This window comes from Mustelus asterias, unplaced genomic scaffold (assembly GCF_964213995.1).
Source record: "Mustelus asterias unplaced genomic scaffold, sMusAst1.hap1.1 HAP1_SCAFFOLD_130, whole genome shotgun sequence".
NCBI classification, from domain to species: Eukaryota; Metazoa; Chordata; class Chondrichthyes; order Carcharhiniformes; family Triakidae; genus Mustelus; species Mustelus asterias.
The window spans coordinates 356,086-375,226 of NW_027590164.1; the positions used below are offsets into that span (position 1 = coordinate 356,086).

Genomic DNA, 19,141 nt, shown 5'->3' on the forward strand with positions numbered 1-19,141 from the left:
GGGACTGTGAGAAGGGATTCAGATCCCCGTCTGAGCTGGAAACTCATCAGCCCTGTCACACTGGGGAGAGGCCATTCACCTGCCCTGAGTGTGGGAAGGGATTCACTTGGTCATCCAACCTGTTGAGGCACCAGCGTGTTCATAATGCGCAGAAGCCATTCACCTGTCCCGAGTGTGGGAAGGGATTCACTCGATCATCTGGGCTGCAACAACACCACCGAATTCACACTGGGGAGAGGCCATTCACCTGCTCCAAGTGTGGGAAGGGATTTACTGATTCATCCACTCTGCTGAAACATCAGCAAGTTCACACTGATGAGAGACCGTTTAAATGCCTGGACTGTGGGAAGTGCTATAAAAGTTCTCAGAACCTAATGCGACATCAGCATGTTCACACTGACGAGAGACCCTTCAGATGCTCTCACTGTGAGACTGGGTTCAGACAATCATCTGAACTCGCTGCACATCAGCGAATTCACACTGGGGAGAAGCCGTTCATCTGTTTCAAATGTGGGAAGAGATTCACTCGATCATCAGGGCTTCGACAACACCACCGAGTTCACACAGGGGAGAGAACATTCACCTGCTCCAAATGTGGGAAGGGATTCAGCGATTCGTCCACTCTGCTGAAACACCAGCGAGTTCACACTGACGAGAGACCTTTTAAATGTGCTGACTGTGAGAAATGCTATAAAGGTTCTGTGGACCTGATGCGCCATCAGCTTGTTCACACTGACGAGAGACCGTTCAGGTGCTCTCACTGCGGGACTGGGTTGAGACAATTATGTCAACTGACTGCACACCAGCGGGTTCACACTGGGGAGAAGCCATTCATCTGTTTGCAGTGTGAGAAAGGATTCACTCAGTCAGCCACCCTGCAGAGACACCAGCGAATTCACACTGGGGAGAGACCATTCACCTGCTTCGTGTGTGGGAAGAGATTCACTCGCTCATCCACCCTGATGAGCCACCAGCGAGTTCACAAATAATCAGTGACTGGATTTTACTGTAAATCACATCCAGGAATGAATTATGTTCATTGACGTCCATTTTTTTAAACTGGTGAAGTGAGTGGTAATTACAAAAGGAGACAGAATGGCTGTGTGAATTTAAACTGTGAGGATTTTTTATGCATTTGTGGGACATGGGCGTCACTGCACGGCCAGCATTTATTGCCCATCCCTAGTTACCATCGAACTGAGTGGCTCACTGGGCCATTTCAGAGGGCAGTTGACAGTCAGTCACATTGCTATGGCTCTGGAGTCACATGTAGGCCAGACCAGGTAAGGACAGCAGATTTCCTTCCCCAAACGGACATTCATGGGGTGGCACAGTGGTTAACACTGTTGCCTCACAGCGCCAGGGACCCGGGTTCGATTCCCGGCTTGGGTCACTGTCTGTGTGGAGTTTGCATGTTCTCTGCGTGGGTTTCCTCCGGGTGCTCCGGTTTCCTCCCACAGTCTGAAAGACATGCTGGTTCGGTGCATTGACTCGAACAAATGCCGGAGTATGGCAACCAGGGGAATTTCACAGTAACTTCACTGCACTGTTAATGTAAGCCTACTTGTGACTAATAAATAAACTTTACTTTTTACTTTACTGAACCAAATGGTTTTTTTCTGACAATTGACAATGGTTTCATGGTCAGCAGTAGATTCTTAATTCTGATTTTTTTTTATTGAATTCAATTATTTTTATTGAATTAAATGTACGAGGCAAGTTTTTTTTTTTACAAAGAGTGGCAGGTGCCTGGAACTCGCTGCCGGGGGAGGTAGTGGAAGCAGATATGATAGTGACTTTTAAGGGACACTGGACAAATGCATGAATAAGATGGGAATAGAGGGATATGGTCCCCGGAGGCCTGTTTAGTTCAGACGGGCAGCATAATCAGTGCAGGCTTGGAGGGCCAAAGAGCCTGTTCCTGTGCTATAATTTTCTTTTTTCTTGTTCTTTGTTCAAATTACACCACTTGCTGTGGTGGGATTTGAACCCGGTCCCCAGAACATTAGCTAAGTTTATGGATTAAGTCTAGGGATAATACCATTGGGCCATCACCTCTCATCTGGAACAAAACTGTTTTCACTACTAAGGCTCTGCTGTGATGTAATAGTCTCTATGACATCATCGCAGCAGGACTGGATGACATCATCAGAGACCATTGTTTCTGAATGATCCACATCAATAACAACAGGAAATACTCATCAAGCTGAGCACATTATCTAGGCTGACACTGCAGTCTGACATTGAGGGACTGCTGCACTCTGACACACACTGTCCTTCACATGGAGCTTGTGGAGCTCTGGCCACAACCTTCCAATCCTTATAGAGTCGTAGTGACAAAGGACAGAGAATGTAAATGTTACATCCCTGTTCAAAAACACAGCAATTACAGAACAATCAGCTTAACATCAGCGGTGGGGAAAAGCCAATAATCTGGGACACAATCAACTGACACTTGGAAAAGTATGGATTATAATTTCCAGTATTTTCTGTTTTTAAATACTGAAAACTTCCCTAGATCTCAAGGCTGGGAGAGACATTCTAGAAAGTATAGGGAGCTGGGACTTGTCCATGATAAGAAACAATACTTTTCATTTTATGCTAATACAATAATAAGTCAAATTTTAAAAAAATGAGTGTAACTGAAGGTCTGAGACTGAAATAATCTGGAGTTAAAAGGAGAAAAGAACCAAAAAACAGAAGTCAGTAACAAGACATCAATTAATCTCTTATCCTGGAGAAATCAAGGATTTAACACACCGTGTGTTTGGAACAAAGCTGATTTATTTAACAGATTTCAGAATATTAAATTCCAGGTCAGTTAGAGATTAACATCAGAAGAAATAAATGTTAATTGTCTGATTGAAGATGGTCGAGAGGAGATTAATACAGGTATTCAAGATCCTGAGGAATTGGGCAGGTGAAATAGTGAGAAAATGTTCCCACCAAGAGAACATCAAGAACTAGAGGGCACAGACCTACGTTAATGGGGAAAACAGAGTCAAAGTGATGCAAGGAAAATTATTTTCACCTCGTGAGTGGTTGGAGTCTGGAATAAACTTCCTGTGAGAGCAGTGGAGGCAGGTTTGATCAAGGTACTCAAAAGAGAATTGGATTGTTATCTGAAAAGAAAGAGTGTGCAAGGTTACAGAAGTATGGCAGGGGAATGGGATAAGGCTCTTTCAGTGAGCCAGTGCAGACTTGGTGGGCTGAATGGCCTCTTTCTGTACTGTGAAGAATCGGTGACGAGAGTTCCTGAATGATGGGGAAAGATCACAGACAGTGGTTCTTAAAGGGAAATGGCAACCCCAAAAACACAATCAGCTCTCGATCGAGAATATTAAACTCCAGCCCAGCTACAGGGATTATTATCAGCAGAAACAAACCTCAAATGTCAGAATGAATGTGGCTCACTCCTGGATGTGATTAACAGCAGCAGGTACAGCAGAATCCACTCCCTGCATTCACTCGTGAAGTCGCTGGTGTGTCACCAGGTGGGAGGAGGTAGTGAATCCCTTCCCACACTCTGAGCAGGTGAATGGTCTCTCCCCAGTGTGAAGTCGCTGATGTGCTTTGAGGCTGGATGAATGTCTGAAGCTCTTTCCACAGTCAGTGCAGCTGAATGGCCTCTCCTCAGTGTGAACTCGCTGGTGTGTCACAAGGTTGGATGAATTAATGAATCGCTTCCCACACACGGAGCAGGTGAACGGCCTCTCTCCAGTGTGAACTCTCCTGTGTAATTGTAGGTTATACATCTGGACGAATCCCTTCCCACACACTGAGCAAGTGTATGGTCTCTCTCCAGTGTGAACTCGCTGGTGTAATGTTAGGCAGGATGATTGAGTAAATTCCTTCCAACACACGGGACACGTGAAGGGTCTCTCCCCTGTGTGGGTGCGTCGATGAGTTTCCAGTTTGGATGGGCAAGTGAATGCTTTCCCACAGTCTCCACATATCCACGGTTTCTCTATGATGTCAGTATCATCATGTCTCTCCATATTGAGTGATTAGTTGAAGCCTCGTCCACACACAGAACACATGCACAGATTCACATTGCTATGAATGGTGTGATGTTTTCTCAGGCTGTGTAACTGGTTAAAGCTCTTTCCACAGTCAGTTCACTGGAAAACTCTCACTCGGGTGTGTGTCTGTCTCAGTGCTTTTCCAGTCACACTGATGTTTGAAATCTTTTCCCGCATTCCACATTCAAAGGCTGATCGTGTTCAGGTGCTGGTGAATTGAGCGACTGTTAAATCTTGATTCAATTTTTCTGACTGTAAATCTTCCCCATCAAATATCCTGCAAAAGAAGAAGTTTACAAAACTACTGTCAGTCCAGGATAGAAATTCTGATCAGACAAGTCTAATTTCTAAGGAACAACTTTTCTGCTCTTGTTCCCCAAAACAGTAAATCTGTCCCATACACTCTCCCTCTTCCCTGAGCAGAGGGCGGCATGGTGGCGCAGTGGTTAGCCCTGTGCCTCACAGCCCCAGTGACCCGATTTGATTCCCAGCTTGGGTCACTGTCTGTGTGGAGTTTGCATGTTCTCCCGTGTCTGCATGGGTTTCCTGCAGGTGCTCTGGTTTCCTCCCACAGTCCAAACATGTGCGGGTTAGATAGATTGGCTATGCTAAATTACCCCTGAGTATCAGGGGGGCTAGCTAGGATAAATGCATGTGGTAATGGGGATAGGGCCTGGGTCGGATTGTGGTCAGTGCAGACTCAATGGGCCAAATGGCCTCCCTCTGCACTGTAGAATTCTATGAGATCCAAATGAAATGCGTATTTTTCATGCATCCTTACAACTAATTTGTACAAATCACTCCAAGGCCTGTTCCTATCTCTGGAATCACCTCTAACACTGTGCTGATTCTGGTTTCCTGCACATTCCCTATTTTAATCACTCCACCATTAGTGACTAGACCTTCAGTGCACAAGGATGACTTCTCAAAGAATTCCTACAGTGCAGAAGGAAACCATTTAGCCCATCAAGTCTACACTGACTCTGAATATTTTACCCCTGATCTGTACCCCACTAATCCCCCTTACCCGCACATCTTTGGACACGAAGGGGCAATATAGCATGGCCAATTCCCCTAAACGTCACATCTTTGGGCGGTGGGAGGAAACCGGAGCACCCAGAGGAAACCCACAGTCACAGGGATAACGTGCAAACTCCGCACAGACAGTGACCCAAGGCTGGGATCGAACCTGGGTCCCTGGAGCTGTGAGGCAGCAGTGCTAACCACCCTGATATTAATGGTGTTATATAAATAGAAGTTGTTGTTGGCTGTAACCCTAACTTCCGGTTTTACAACAACACATCGATTTTGTTATGAAATCAAACTCTGATTTTTTTTGTTCCCGTGGGTTATTCATTTGGTTTCACCCTCAACAAATACGGTGGCTGCGCATGCGTTGTTCCAATTTACCTCAATAAAGATGGCGGATGCGCATGCGCTTTGCAGTACACGGACCTTTATAAAGATGGCGGATTTGAACTCCGGCCTGAAACCATCAGAAGGTCTGAGGAATTTGCTTCGCAAATTGAGGGACTGTGGCCGACACCGGGTGTTTATAAAGCCTCACCATCCACCCGCAAACTCCATTTATGTTTCCGGTTTTATTTCAGGCTCTGGATCTGCACTCGGTCTTTGTAAAAATCTCCATTTAAAACCCGCTAGCTCGAGCTCCTTACCGTCTGCCGCAGGCACTGCGCATGCTCCAGCTCCCAAACCAGGATGGGGCCGTTAACCTGGGCCTGTTCCCGGGAGGGAGGGAGGGAGAAGCCCCGCAGCTGCAAACCAGGGAGCTGACAATGATTCTGAACGGTTTGCGAATCCTCCCCAATCTCCAACCGCCGGCTCCAGCGCTTCACCCGGTGCTGAAATATTTGCTCCAGCCCCGCCCCTCATTCACACTGATTGGTTGGAGGACCAGCCGCTCCCGCTCGGTCCTCCAGCACCGCCCTCTCGTCCTATTGGTCCGGAGCTGCCGTCAATCAGTGCCCGGGCATTGTGATGTGGAGCACGCGCAGTGTCATTGCTGTCCTTGGCGCTTGTTTGTCCCGGAGAAGCGGAGTCAGCGTTAGGCGGTGGCTGGGAGGATTTGGAAACACTTTGTGGATCCGCAAACCCTTCAGAATCATTGTCAGCTCCCTGGTTTGCAGCTGCGGGGCTTCTCCCTCCCTCCCTCCCTCCCGGGAACAGGCCCAGGTTAACGGCCCCATCCTGGCTCAGCCACTGGAGGATGGTTCACATCAGAGGATGGGGGAGGGGGACAATAAATAAGAGGTTACACTTTGGCCTCAAATCAATGAGGACTCTGATCTCTGGGAAGGAAGGAAACCCTGGGAGGTGGGCGGGGAGGATTCACAAACACCCGCTGGAGGCCCCAACACCCCCAATAAGACCCATTGGTTTTATTGTCAGTCTGCAGACAGGAGCTGGAGAACTGAACCCATGATGTGGAGATGCTGGCGTTGGACTGGGGTAAACACAGTAAGAGTTTTAACAACACCAGGTTAAAGTCCAACAGGTTTATTTGGTAGCAAAAGCCACAAGCTTTCGGAGCCTTAAGCTCCTTGCTGTGAAGTAGCTGAAGGCTCCGAGAACTGAACCCAGACAGAGGAGAGGGAGGGAGAAAACTGGGAGTGGAGGAAAGAGATGGTGGAGATGGTGAGCTGGGTTTGGATTTCAGCCCAGGGAGGAGGGAGTGTGTGTGGGACCGGGATTTACAGATTTGGGGGAACAAGAGAGGAAAAAATGTTCCAGAGAAACGAGAATTGTCTGTTCTGAATTTCTATCTGGATTGACAGTGATGACTTTTGTAAATTACTTTTACAGGTGAGGTGAGGAAACATCACATCAAAATCAGACAGAGTCTCGATTCATTCGGACCTGAATATCCTCAGACTTTGAACGTGGAAGGAGAAATGTTTGTCTGTTCTGCCTGGAAGAGAAAATTTCAAACATCAGTGTGACTGGAAAAGCCAAGACACACACACATACCCGAGTGAGTGTGTTCCAGTGAACTAACTGTGGAAAGAGCTTTATCCAGTTACGCAGCCTGAAAAAACATCACAGCATTCACAGCGAGGAGAAACGATACACGTATTCTGTGTGTGGACAAGGCTTCAACTGATGATCCAACCTGGAGAAACATAAGGACACCAGCACCATGGAGAAACCGTGGAAATGTGGGGACTGTGGGAAAGGATTCAGTTACCCTTCCCTGCTGGAAAACCATCGGCGCAGTCACACTGGTGAGAGACCGTTCACCTGTTCTGTCTGTGGGGAGGGATTCATTCAGTCATCTGGCCTTTGGTCTCACCAGAGAATTCACACTGAGGAAAAGCCATTCACCTGCACCTCCTGTGGGAAGAGGTTCAGGCATTCTTCAGCACTCACTGTGCACCAACGCAGTCACACCGGGGAGAGACCATTCATCTGCTCCGTGTGTGGGAAGGGATTCACTCAGTCATTCCACCTGCTGTCACACCAGCGAGTTCATACTGGGGAGAGGCCGTTCACCTGCTCCGACTGTGGGAAGGGATTCACTGGGTCATCCCACTTACTGTCACATCAGCGAGTTCACATTGAGGAGAAGCCATTCAGCTGCACTGACTGTGGACGGAGTTTCAGACAGGCATCCTCCCTCATTGCACACCAGCGAATTCACACTGGGGAGAGACCGTTTACTTGCTTTGTGTGTGGAAAGGGATTCACAGTTTTACCCACACTGCTGAGACACCAGAAAATTCACACTGAAGAGAAGCCATTCAGCTGCACTGACTGTGGAAAGAATTTCAGGCAGTCATCCAACCTCACTGCTCACCGACGCACTCACACTGCAGAGAGACCATTCACATGCTCCGTGTGTGGGAAGGGATTCAATCGGCCATCCAACCTCTCTGCTCACCAGCGAGTTCACACAGGGGAGAGGCCATTCACTTGCTCCGTGTGTGGGAAAGGATTCGCAAAGTCTTTCAACCTGCTGGCTCACCAATGCACTCACACTAAGAGGCCATTCAACTGCTCTGTGTGTGGGAAGGGATTCACTCAGTCACAATGGCTCCTGAGACATCAACAAGTTCACAAGTGACTGCAGGGGTTGGATTTTGCTGTTTTTGCTGCTGTTCAGTATTGACAGTCTGACAATATTTTATTTCTGCTGATGTTAACAAACCCTATAACTAGCTGGAATTTAATATTCTGGGATATTCAGGGCGGCATGGTAGCACAGTGGTTAGCACTGCTGCTTCACAGCTCCAGGGTCCTGGGTTCGATTCCTGGCTCGGGTCACTGTCTGTGTGGAGTTTGCACATTCTCCTCGTGTCTGCGTGGGTTTCCTCCGGGTGCTCCGGTTTCCTCCCACAGTCCAAAGATGTGCGGGTTAGGTTGATTGGCCAGGTTAAAAATTGCCCCTTAAGAGTCCTGAGATGCATAGGTTAGAGGGATTAGCGGGTAAATATGTGGGGGTAGGGCCTGGGTGGGATTGTGGTCGGTGCAGACTCGATGGGCCGAATGGCCTCCTTCTGCACTGTAGGGTTTCTATGATTTCTATGATTTCTATGAAATGTCACTTTTTAAAAGCAACACCTGTGATCTTCCCCCTTAATTGAAGAACTCTCAACAGGAACCTGTTTAGAATAAAATTAAGAACTTTTGTTTCAATTCTAATTTGATCTTTGGGGCAAAATCTACAATTCATTCTCTGAAAGATCCATCTGCAGGGCACAAAGTATTTATTTTCAATGCTTGTATTGAGATTTTCTGGAAAGCTGCTCTTCGATTTTTAAGGGCTATTTTTTGGTTTCCAGGGGATCGTTTTCCATTCTCAGTAACTCCTTTATGAGTGATGTAGTCACGTAGTAACATTACCTTTTGTGTTTCTGTTAGTTTACTTCTTCAGATAAGGTAACACAAATACTGAAGACTGTGTATATATTAAATCTTTTAAATTGGAATCTATGAATGATATTTTTTGTGAATTTATTTTTAAAATACTCCCATACTCTCTTTCCAAAATGAGAATTCTAACTATTTGACACAAGGTAACGGAATCAGATGTTTACTGGTTCAGACGGTGGAGCAGGAAAAAACTCTCCCGATTCTGATCTTCATTGTGTGTGGATTTACATTGATAACCCATCAATAACCTCACTACACCAGCTGAGATCAGCTCTGACCGGGGATTCTGTATGTTGTCTGTGAACGTTAAACTGCAAATAAAAGCAGTTTAGAATATGAACCTGGATGAATGGATTTCAATTTCTAATGTGATGACCCAAGTGATTGGTAAGTATGTTCACAATATCTGGTTACTCAAATTCCTGAGTTGTACACCCCACCTTCTGAGATATATAAAAATAATCAAGACTTGTTCAGCAGAATGGGGAAAGCTCTGCCGATGGTTGGATCATTCCTTTTGAGGCTCTCACTGCTATGAAACTAGTTCTGTAGCAGGAAGACACAACTCCTCCACACGTCACCGATAGGCTGCTGAGTCAGTGAACTTCTTTTCTCAAAATAGGTGGCAAAGCTGTTCCTCCAGTTTGAGACTCTGTCTCTGCAGATGTAGCAACACCGGGAGAGACAGAATCTGTGATTGGAGGAGATGGTCCTCACAGTTTCTGTCTCTCCCATGTACAGGATGATTTATTTTCTTCCAGTAGTTCCTCCCAAGACAGAATTTCTGCGGGCCTTTTGGCAAGTCATGTTGCAGCTTTATAGAACCTCAGTTAGGCCGCACTTGGAATCTAGTGTCCAATTCTGGTCGCCGCACTACCAGAAAGATGTGGAGGCTTTGGAGAGGGTGGAGAGGGTACAGAAAAGATCTACCAGGATGTTGCCTGGCATGGAGGGCATTAGCTATGAGGAGAGGTTGGAGAAACTTGGCTTGTTCTCACTGGAACGACGCAGGTTGAGGGCGATCTGACAAAGTCTACAAGATTGTGAGGGGCTTGGGCAGAGTGGATAGAAGCTTTTTCCCAGAGTAGAAGAATCAATTACTCGGGGGCTTAGGTTTAAGGTGCGAGGGGCAAAGTTTAAAGGAGATGTACGAGGCAGATCTTTTACCCAGAGGGTGGTGGGTGCCTGGAACTCGCTGCCGGGGGAGGTAGTGGAAGCAGATACAATAGTGACTTTTAAGGGGCGTCTTGACAAATACATGAATAGGATGGGAATGGAGGGATATGGTCCCCAGAAGGGTAGGGGGTTTCAGTTCAGTTAGGCAGCGTGGTTGGTGCAGGCTTGGAGGGTCGAAGGGATGTTCCTGTGCTGTAATTTTCTTTGTTTTCTTTTGAGGGTGAATTCACCATCCACAGCCGTTCATTTTGAACCCTGGTTTGAAATATTCTCACTCTGGGTTTAAGGCTTCCTGGCGTAATACACACATTTAGATCTTACCACCAACCACCAATTCATATCCTCATCCGAGTCCCAGATTTAAATGTGGTTGTCCAAACTAGAAAACATATATAATTTGACTCTTTTTAAACCTGATTCACCACAGGTGAATCAGGTTTAAAACTAACTACAAGAGATTGTGTTTGGGACCAGTTGTTCCATTAAAGTCTGTGTTGTTCTCAATGATGAGAGTTTTAACCTCTCCATAACCTGTCATAACCCTTCTGCCCTCCAGGGGGCTCTGTTTTTCTGATGGTGACATTCCCTGTTTACCCAGTCAGCCCTTGAATTGTTTGTGAATCCAGTCACATGTCGGTTAGACTGGATCAGGACGGCAGATTTCCTTCCTTAAAGGGCATTACAGAACCAGATGTGTTTTTACAACAATTAATTCATGCTCATCAATATTTTTGTTGAAACGTGGTGGGATTCAAACCCAGGTCCCAAAATCATTATAATAAATAGAGAAAATGCTGGATAAACTCAGCAGGTCGGTTCTTTTCAGAACTCCAGCATCTGCTGGATTTTGCTTTACCTCCAAATCATTCCCCTGGATTACTCCTGCTCTGGCTCTAATTCCAGTCAGCTCAGACAACAAAAACAGGTTTCACAAAATCACAAACATTTAAAAAAGGAGGTAGACAAAAGGCAGGTAACTATAGGCTGGTTAGCTTAACTTCTGTAGGAGGGAAAATGCTTGGATCTATCATCAGGGAAGAAATAGCGAGACATCTGGATATAAATTGTCCCATTGGTAAGACGCAGCATGGGTTCATGAAGGGCAGGTCATGTTTGACTAATTTGGTGGAATTCATTGAGAACATTACATGTGCAGTGGACAATGGGGAACTTGTGGATGTGGTGTATCTGGATTTCCAGAAGGCATTTGACAAGGTGCCGCACCAAAGACTGCTGCATAAGATAAACATGCACAGTTGTACGGGTAATGTATTAGCATGGATAGAGGATTGGTTAACTAACAGAAAGCAAAGAGTGGGGGTAAATGGGTGTTTTTCTGGTTGGCGATCAGTGACTAGTGGTTTGCCTCAGGGATCAGTGTTGGGACCGCAATTGTTCACGATTTACATCGATGATTTGGAGGTGGGGACCAAGAGTAGTGTGTCAAAATTCGCAGATGACACTAAGAGCAAAGTGTGCAGAGGACGCTGAAAGTCTGCAAAGGGATATAGATAATTTAAGTGAGTGGGCGAGGGTCTGGCAGATGGAGTACAATGTTGGTAATTGTGAGGTCATCCATTTTGGTAGGAATAACAGCAAAATGGACTATTATTTAAATGGTAAAAAATTGCAGCATGCTGCTGTGCAGAGGGACCTGGGTGTCCTTGTGCAGGAATCTCAAAGAGTTGGTTTGCAGGTGCAACAGGTAATTAAGAAGGCAAATGGAATTTTGTCCTTCATTGCTAGAGGGATGGAGTTTAAAAACAGCAAGATTCATCCGTTGTGGGAGAAAACCAGAGCACCTGGAGGAAACCCACACAGACATGGAGGAAAGCTGCTGGATTATCATAAAAACCCAAGGGGTATGCTGATGTCTGTCAAGAAAGGAAATCTGGCACCTGGTCTAGAGTGGAGACAGAGAGAAGTAGAAGGGGCCGGGGTGAAGGAGAGGGATTTTATACATCTAGAACTCAATGAGAACTTTGACAGAATCTCCCAAATCCTCAACCTCCACCACCTAGAAGGACCGAGGTAGTAGGTAGATGTGAACGCCATCACCTCCAAGATCCCTCCCCCGCCCAACTCACACACAATCCTGACTTGTCTGACATCCAGTACTAAAAGAACTGAAACTTCTTTCATAAACACTGGGAAGACTGAACCCATTGTCTTCAGTCCCCACTACAAACTCCACTCCCTCGCCAGCAACTCTATCTTCCTGGTAACTGTCTGAGGCTGAACCATGGTGAAATATTTCACCCCAAGATGAGCTTCCAACCACATTGCCACATCATCATCAAAACCGCCTATTCCCATCTCAGTGATATTGCCCGACTCCACCCCAGTCTCACTTCATCTGGAACTCTCATCCATTCCAATGTGACGTGGAACTCAAGGGAATGGAACTGACCAAATTGCTCCACAGAGAGTTCAGTAAGTCTCACAACACCAGGTTAAAGTCCAACAGGTTTATTTGGAATCATGAGCTTTTGGAGCACTGCTCCTTCCTCAGGTCACTCACCTGATGGACTTTAACCTGGTGTTGTGAGACTTCTTACTATGCCCAACTCAGTCCAATGCCGGCATCTCCACATCATGGCTACCACGCAGAGTTAGCATGGATTTAAGTTGCCAAATGCATTTCCTTCTATGTTGTAATCTCTGCATCACTGGAAATTGATAAAGCAGCCACACTGCTGTATATTTCAAGACAAAAAATATGGGATCATAAATAACATATCTCTCTCCCATACAAATTTACTGTTGATTTAAATGTTAGCCCTCTTCTGGGAAAACTGAATTGTGAACATTGGGTAAGAGGCTACCCTATTAGCCAGATAAACTGAGGGAACTAAAAGATGTCAATGTCTTTGAGAGAGAAACAAAAATATACCTGGGCCTAGTCCTGTTCCTGAATCCGGTCTTCATCTGTAACCTTTCCAGAGTCTGCAGCCTCCCTGGATTCACTTCCTTTCCCTTCAGTTGCTGCAAGTCCCCAATTTCCCCCAGAATGAGAAAAGAAATGGAAAGGGGGAAACATTGATTTCCTCCCAGATGTTGCCCAGAGGAGGGAGTTTGGACAACTTCCGCATTGTGACATCATAATAGAGTTCTGCCTAAATCAGCCAATAGGAATCATTCTGCTCCGCGATGACGTCTCTGGGTTCCAGTGCGCAGGCCCGGGCGCGCGGACCCGGGAGCCCCGCCCCCACCCATTTTTCCCCCTCCCCCTCCACTTCTTCCAGCCACGGTTTCCAATCAACCGGCTGACGGCTCCGACCAGAGCGAGAAGCCGCGTCGTGATCGCCCCCTCCCTCGGCCCGGGACTGCGCATGTCCAAGGGAGAGGGGAAGATGCGCATGTGCCGGGGGAGCCAACCATTTGACCTGTATGCTGAGGTGTTGGCCAATGGAAAGTTGGAGGACCGGAAGTTCTCTGGTCCTCCAGCCAATCAGAGCTCCCCCATTGTCTGAATGCGGAAGTGGACAATGAGCTTGTTCGGCTGCTCATTCCTGATGTGGAGATGCCGGCGTTGGACTGGGGTAAACACAGTAAGAAGTTTAACAACACCAGGTTAAAGTCCAACAGGTTTATTTGGTAGCAAAAGCCACACAAGCTTTCGAGGCTCTGAGCCCCTTCTTCAGGTGAGTGGGAATTCTGTTCACAAACAGAACTTATAAGACACAGACTCAATTTACATGAATAATGGTTGGAATGCGAATACTGACAACTAATCCAGTCTTTAAGAAACAAAACAATGGGAGTGGAGAGAGCATCAAGACAGGCTAAAAAGATGTGTATTGTCTCCAGACAAGACAGCCAGTGAAACTCTGCAGGTCCACGCAACTGTGGGCGTTACAAATAGTGTGACATGAACCCAATATCCCGGTTGAGGCCGTCCACGTGTGTGCGGAACTTGGCTATCAGTTTCTGCTCAGCGACTGCGCTGTCGTGTGTCGCGAAGGCCGCCTTGGAGAACGCTTACCCGAATATCAGAGGCCGAATGCCCGTGACCGCTGAAGTGCTCCCCAACAGGAAGAGAACAGTCTTGCCTGGTGATTGTCGAGCGGTGTTCATTCATCCGTTGTCGCAGCGTCTGCATAGTTTCCCCAATGTACCATGCCTCGGGACATCCTTTCTTGCAGCGTATCAGGTAGACAACGTTGGCCGAGTTGCAAGAGTATGTACCGTGTACCTGGTGGATGGTGTTCTCACGTGAGATGATGGCATCTGTGTCGATGATCCGGCACGTCTTGCAGAGGTTGCTGTGGCAGGGTTGTGTGGTGTCTTGGTCACTGTTCTCCTGAAGGCTGGGTAGTTTGCTGCGGACAATGGTCTGTTTGAGGTTGTGCGGTTGTTTGAAGGCAAGAAGTGGGGGTGTGGGGATGGCCTTGGCGAGATGTTCGTCTTCATCAATGACATGTTGAAGGCTCCGGAGGAGATGCCGTAGCTTCTCCGCTCCGGGGAAGTACTGGACAACGAAGGGTACTCTGTCCACTGTGTCCCGTGTTTGTCTTCTGAGGAGGTCGGTGCGGTTTTTCGCTGTGGCGCGTTGGAACTGTTGATCAATGAGTCTAGCGCCATATCCTGTTCTTATGAGGGCATCTTTCAGCGTCTGGAGGTGTCTGTTGCGATCCTCCTCATCCGAGCAGATCCTGTGTATACGGAGGGCTTGTCCGTAGGGGATGGCTTCTTTAACGTGTTTAGGGTGGAAGCTGGAGAAGTGGAGCATCGTGAGGTTATCCGTGGGCTTGCGGTACAGTGAGGTGCTGAGGTGACCGTCCTTAATGGAGATGCGCGTGTCCAAGAATGCAACCGATTCCGGAGAGTAGTCTATGGTGAGCCTGATGGTGGGATGGAACTTGTTGATGTCATCATAGAGTTGTTTCAGTGATTGTTCACCATGAGTCCAAAGGAAGAAAATGTCATCGATGTATCTAGTGTATAGCACCGGTTGAAGGTCCCGTGCGGTGAAGAAGTCTTGTTCGAACCTGTGCATGAAGATGTTGGCATATTGAGGTGCAAATTTGGTCCCCATGGCTGTTCCGTGTGTCTGGATGAAGAACTGGTTGTTGAAGGTGAAGATATTGTGGTCCAGGATGAAGCGGATGAGATGTAAAATTGCATCTGGAAACTGGCAGTTGTTGGCGCTGAGCACTGAGGCCGTTGCAGCAATGCCATCGTCATGGGGGATGCTGGTGTAGAGTGCTGAGACATCCATTGTGACGAGGAGCGCTCCTGGTTCAACTGCTCCATGTGTGCCAAGTTTCTGTAGGAAGTCCGTCGTGTCGCGACAAAAGCTGGGGGTTCTTTGTACAATGGGTTTCAGGATGCCCTCGACATAGCCGGAGAGGTTCTCGCACAGGGTCCCATTGCCCGATACGATGGGACGGCCGGGTGTGTTTGCCTTGTGTATCTTCGGGAGGCAGTAGAGATCTCCAACGCGGGGAGTACGTGGGATGAGAGCACGGAGGGTGTTCTGAAGGTCCGGATCAAAGGTCTTGATCAGAGTGTTGAGTTGACGGGTGTGTTCTTTGGTCGGATCTGCAGGTAACTGTCTGTAGTGTTCCTCGTTGTTGAGTTGTCGGTACACTTCTTTGCAGTAATCCGTTCTGTTCAGTATGACGATGGCCCCTCCTTTGTCTGCTGGTTTGATGACAATGTTGCGGTTGGTCTTGAGAGCGTGGATGGCGTTACGTTGTGCTTGGGTGATGTTCGGGGCTGTCTTGTGAGTGCGGCTGATGAATTTGGTGTTGACGCACCTCCTGACGGCTTGGGCATACATGTCAAGTCGAGGGCAGCGGCCTTCCGGAGGAGTCCAATTCGACTCTTTCCTCTTCAGACAGGAGGAGATTGGTGTCAGTGACTGTGGGGTTTATATCACACAGGCGGAGATTGGTGTCAGTGACTGTGGGGGGGCGGGGGTGTGGGGATGGCCTTGGCGAGATGTTCGTCTTCATCAATGACATGTTGAAGGCTCTGGAGGAGATGCCGTAGCTTCCCCGCATCTCCTCCAGAGCCTTCAACATGTCATTGATGAAGAGGAACATCTCGCCAAGGCCACACCCCCACTTCTTGCCTTCAAACAACCGCACAACCTCAAACAGATCATTGTCCGCAGCAAACTACCCAGCCTTCAGGAGAACAGTGACCACGACACCACACAACCCTGGTACAGCAACCTCTGCAAGACGTGCCGGATCATTGACACGGATGCCATCATCTCACGTGAGAACACCATCCACCAGGTACATGGTACATACTCTTGCAACTCGGCCAACGTTGTCTACCTGATACGCTGCAGGAAAGGATGTCCCGAGGCATGGTACATTGGGAAAACCATGACGCTACGCTACGACAATGGATGAATGAACACCGCTCGACCATCACCAGGCTAGACTGTTCTCTTCCTGTTGGGGAGCACTTCAGCGGTCACGGGCATTCAGCCTCTGATATTCGGGTAAGCGTTCTCCGAGGCGGCCTTCATGACACACGATGGCGCAGAGTCGCTGAGCAGAAACTGATAGCCAAGTTCCGCACACATGAGGACGGCCTCAACCGGAATATTGGGTTCATGTCACACGATCTGTAATCCCCACAGCTTGCCTGGACTTGCGGAATTTCACTGGCTGTCCTGTCTGGAGACAATAGACATCTCTTTGACCTGTCTTGGTGCTCTCTCCACTCACATTGTTTGTACCTTTAAGACTTGATTAGCTGTAAGTATTCGCATTCCAACCATTATTCTGTAAATTGAGTTTGTGTCTTTATATGCCCTGTTTGTGAACAGAATTCCCACTCACCTGAAGAAGGGGCTTGGAGCTCCGAAAGCTTGTGTGGCTTTTGCTACCAAATAAACCTGTTGGACTTTAACCTGGTGTTGTTAAACTTCTTAACAACCCTACAACTGGCTGAAGTTTAATAATCTGGAGATGTCCCTTTTTAAAGGCACTATCTGTGATCTTTCAGCTGAATTAAAGAACTGTCAACAGAAACTTGGTTGCAATAAAATTATGAACTTTTTACTTCAATCCTAAATTGATCTTTGATGCAAAATCTACAATTCATTGTCTCCCAAAGGTGATGGGTTCCCATCAAGTGGAGGTGACTTTTCCAGCTCAGGTACATTCACAGGATGGAGGAAGGTCACTCCAGTGGCTCGGCAACAAGAGCCAACACTGAAAACAACAACCCACAACCAGACCTGAGAACCACTTCACTTGTGGCAAAACCTGCCCCTCACGGATTGGTCCCTTCAGCCATCAGTAACAGTGAAGCAGAGGGTGCGTGGGCCTTCAGGGTCTCAGTGACCAGGAGAGACAACAATTCTGCACAGAGGGGCCTGAGAGCTGAACCCAGACAGAGTGGAGGGAGGGAGAAAACTGAGTGGAGAAAAGAATTGGTGGAGAGGGTGAGATGGGTTTGGATTTCAGCCCAGGGACGGGGGAGAGTGTGTGAGATGGGGATTTACAGATTTGGAGGAAACGAGAGGAAAAAATGTTCCAAAAACAAAACTAGAATTATCTGTTCAGAATTTCTATCCTGGACTGACAGTGATTAATTTTGTAAACTCTTTTTCCAGGTATTAACAAGGGAAAGATTTGTAGATGCAAAACTCAAAACAAACATTTTGGTTTGAGTCAATCGATCATTCATCAATCTGTGAATGTGGAAGGAGAAATGTTTATCTCTTGAAGATTTTAAACATCAGTGCAACTGGAAAAACACCGAGACACACACACCCGAGTGAGAGTGTTCCAGTGAACTGACTGTGGAAAGAGCTTTAACCAGTGACACAACCTGAGAAAACATCACACCATTCACAGCGGGGAGAAACTGTACACGTGTTATCTGCAAGGACGAGCTTTCAACTGATCATCTAACCTGGAGAGACACAAGGACACTGGCACCATGGAGAAACCTTGGAAATGTGGGGACTGTGGTAAGGGATTCAAGTCTTTATTCCGACTGGAAATCCATCAACGCAGTCACACTGGGGAGAAGCCATTCGTCTGTTCTGTGTGTGGGAAGGGATTTACCAAGACAACATACCTGATGTTACACCAGAGAATTCACACTGAGGAGAGGCCCTTCAGCTGCACTCACTGTGGGAAGAGGTTCAACAGCACATCCAGCCTCGCTACACACCAGCGGATTCACACTGGGGTGAAGCCGTTCACCTGCTTTGTGTGCGGTGAGAAATTCACTCGGTCATCCGGCCTTTGGACACATCAGCGAATTCACACTGAGGAGAAACCGTTCAGCTGCACTTCTTGTGGAAAGAGTTTCGGGCAGTCATCCACCCTGACTGCTCACCAACGCACTCACACCGGGGAGCGACCATTCACCTGCTCCGTGTGTGGGAAGAAATTCTCCCAGTCATTCGATCTGGTGAGACACCAGCGACTTCACACCGGGGAGAGACCATTCACCTGCTCGGTGTGTGGGAAGGGATTCGCTCGGTTATTCACCCTCCAGTCCCACCACCGCACTCACACTCAGGAGAATCCATTCAGCTGCAGTACCTGTGGAAAGAGTTTCAAGCAGTCATCCAACCTCCTGACTCACCGACGCACTCACTCTGGGGAGAGGCCTTTCACCTGCTCCTTGTGTGGAAAGGCATTCACAAGGTCCTCCAGCCTGCTGAGACACCAGCAAATTCATAATAGACTGCAAGGATTGGATTCTGCTTTTAATCACAGCCAGGATTGATAGTCTGATAATATTGGTTCGATTTTGCTGATATTAACATCCCTATAAGTAGCTGGAGTTTAATATTCTGGAGATGTCACTGATTTTCGGAGCTGCAATGTCCCTTTTTAAAAACACCTTCTGTGATCTTTCCCCTAAATTCAAGAATCCTTAACAAGAACCTGTTCAACATAAAATGATGAACTTTACTTCAATCCTAAATTAATCTTTGATGCAAATCAGTGTGTGAGAGGTTCCACTGATTAACATCTCCAATTAGAAAGTCCTGATTAATCCTTGCTGACAATTATGACTGAAGTCTTCACAGTGACACATCCATTATGAAATTAAATATGAAGGAA

The 19,141-nt window shown here is 47.3% G+C and overlaps 3 protein-coding genes across 3 annotated transcripts in view; 2 read left to right on the forward strand and 1 right to left on the reverse strand.

Annotated features, from left to right (window-relative positions):
- LOC144484873 (uncharacterized) overlaps positions 1-19,141 on the forward strand; it is a 186,099-nt gene that overhangs the window by 88,921 nt on the left and 78,037 nt on the right. Inside the window, 1 exon segment of the mRNA XM_078203235.1 lies at positions 445-637. Within this exon segment, the coding sequence (XP_078059361.1) occupies positions 445-637 (193 nt within the window).
- The window catches only part of LOC144484874 (uncharacterized), an 85,818-nt gene that overhangs the window by 51,190 nt on the left and 15,487 nt on the right, over positions 1-19,141 (reverse strand). Inside the window, exon 2 of the mRNA XM_078203236.1 lies at positions 3,469-3,820. Within this exon, the coding sequence (XP_078059362.1) occupies positions 3,469-3,820 (352 nt within the window). The remainder of the gene's footprint in view (positions 1-3,468; positions 3,821-19,141) is intronic.
- On the forward strand, positions 6,377-8,731 carry LOC144484887 (uncharacterized). Its single transcript, XM_078203251.1, has 2 exons — positions 6,377-6,491; positions 6,846-8,731. The coding sequence occupies exon 2, from the start codon at positions 7,180-7,182 to the stop codon at positions 8,101-8,103; it is 924 nt and encodes a 307-aa protein (XP_078059377.1). The 5' UTR covers positions 6,377-6,491; positions 6,846-7,179; the 3' UTR covers positions 8,104-8,731.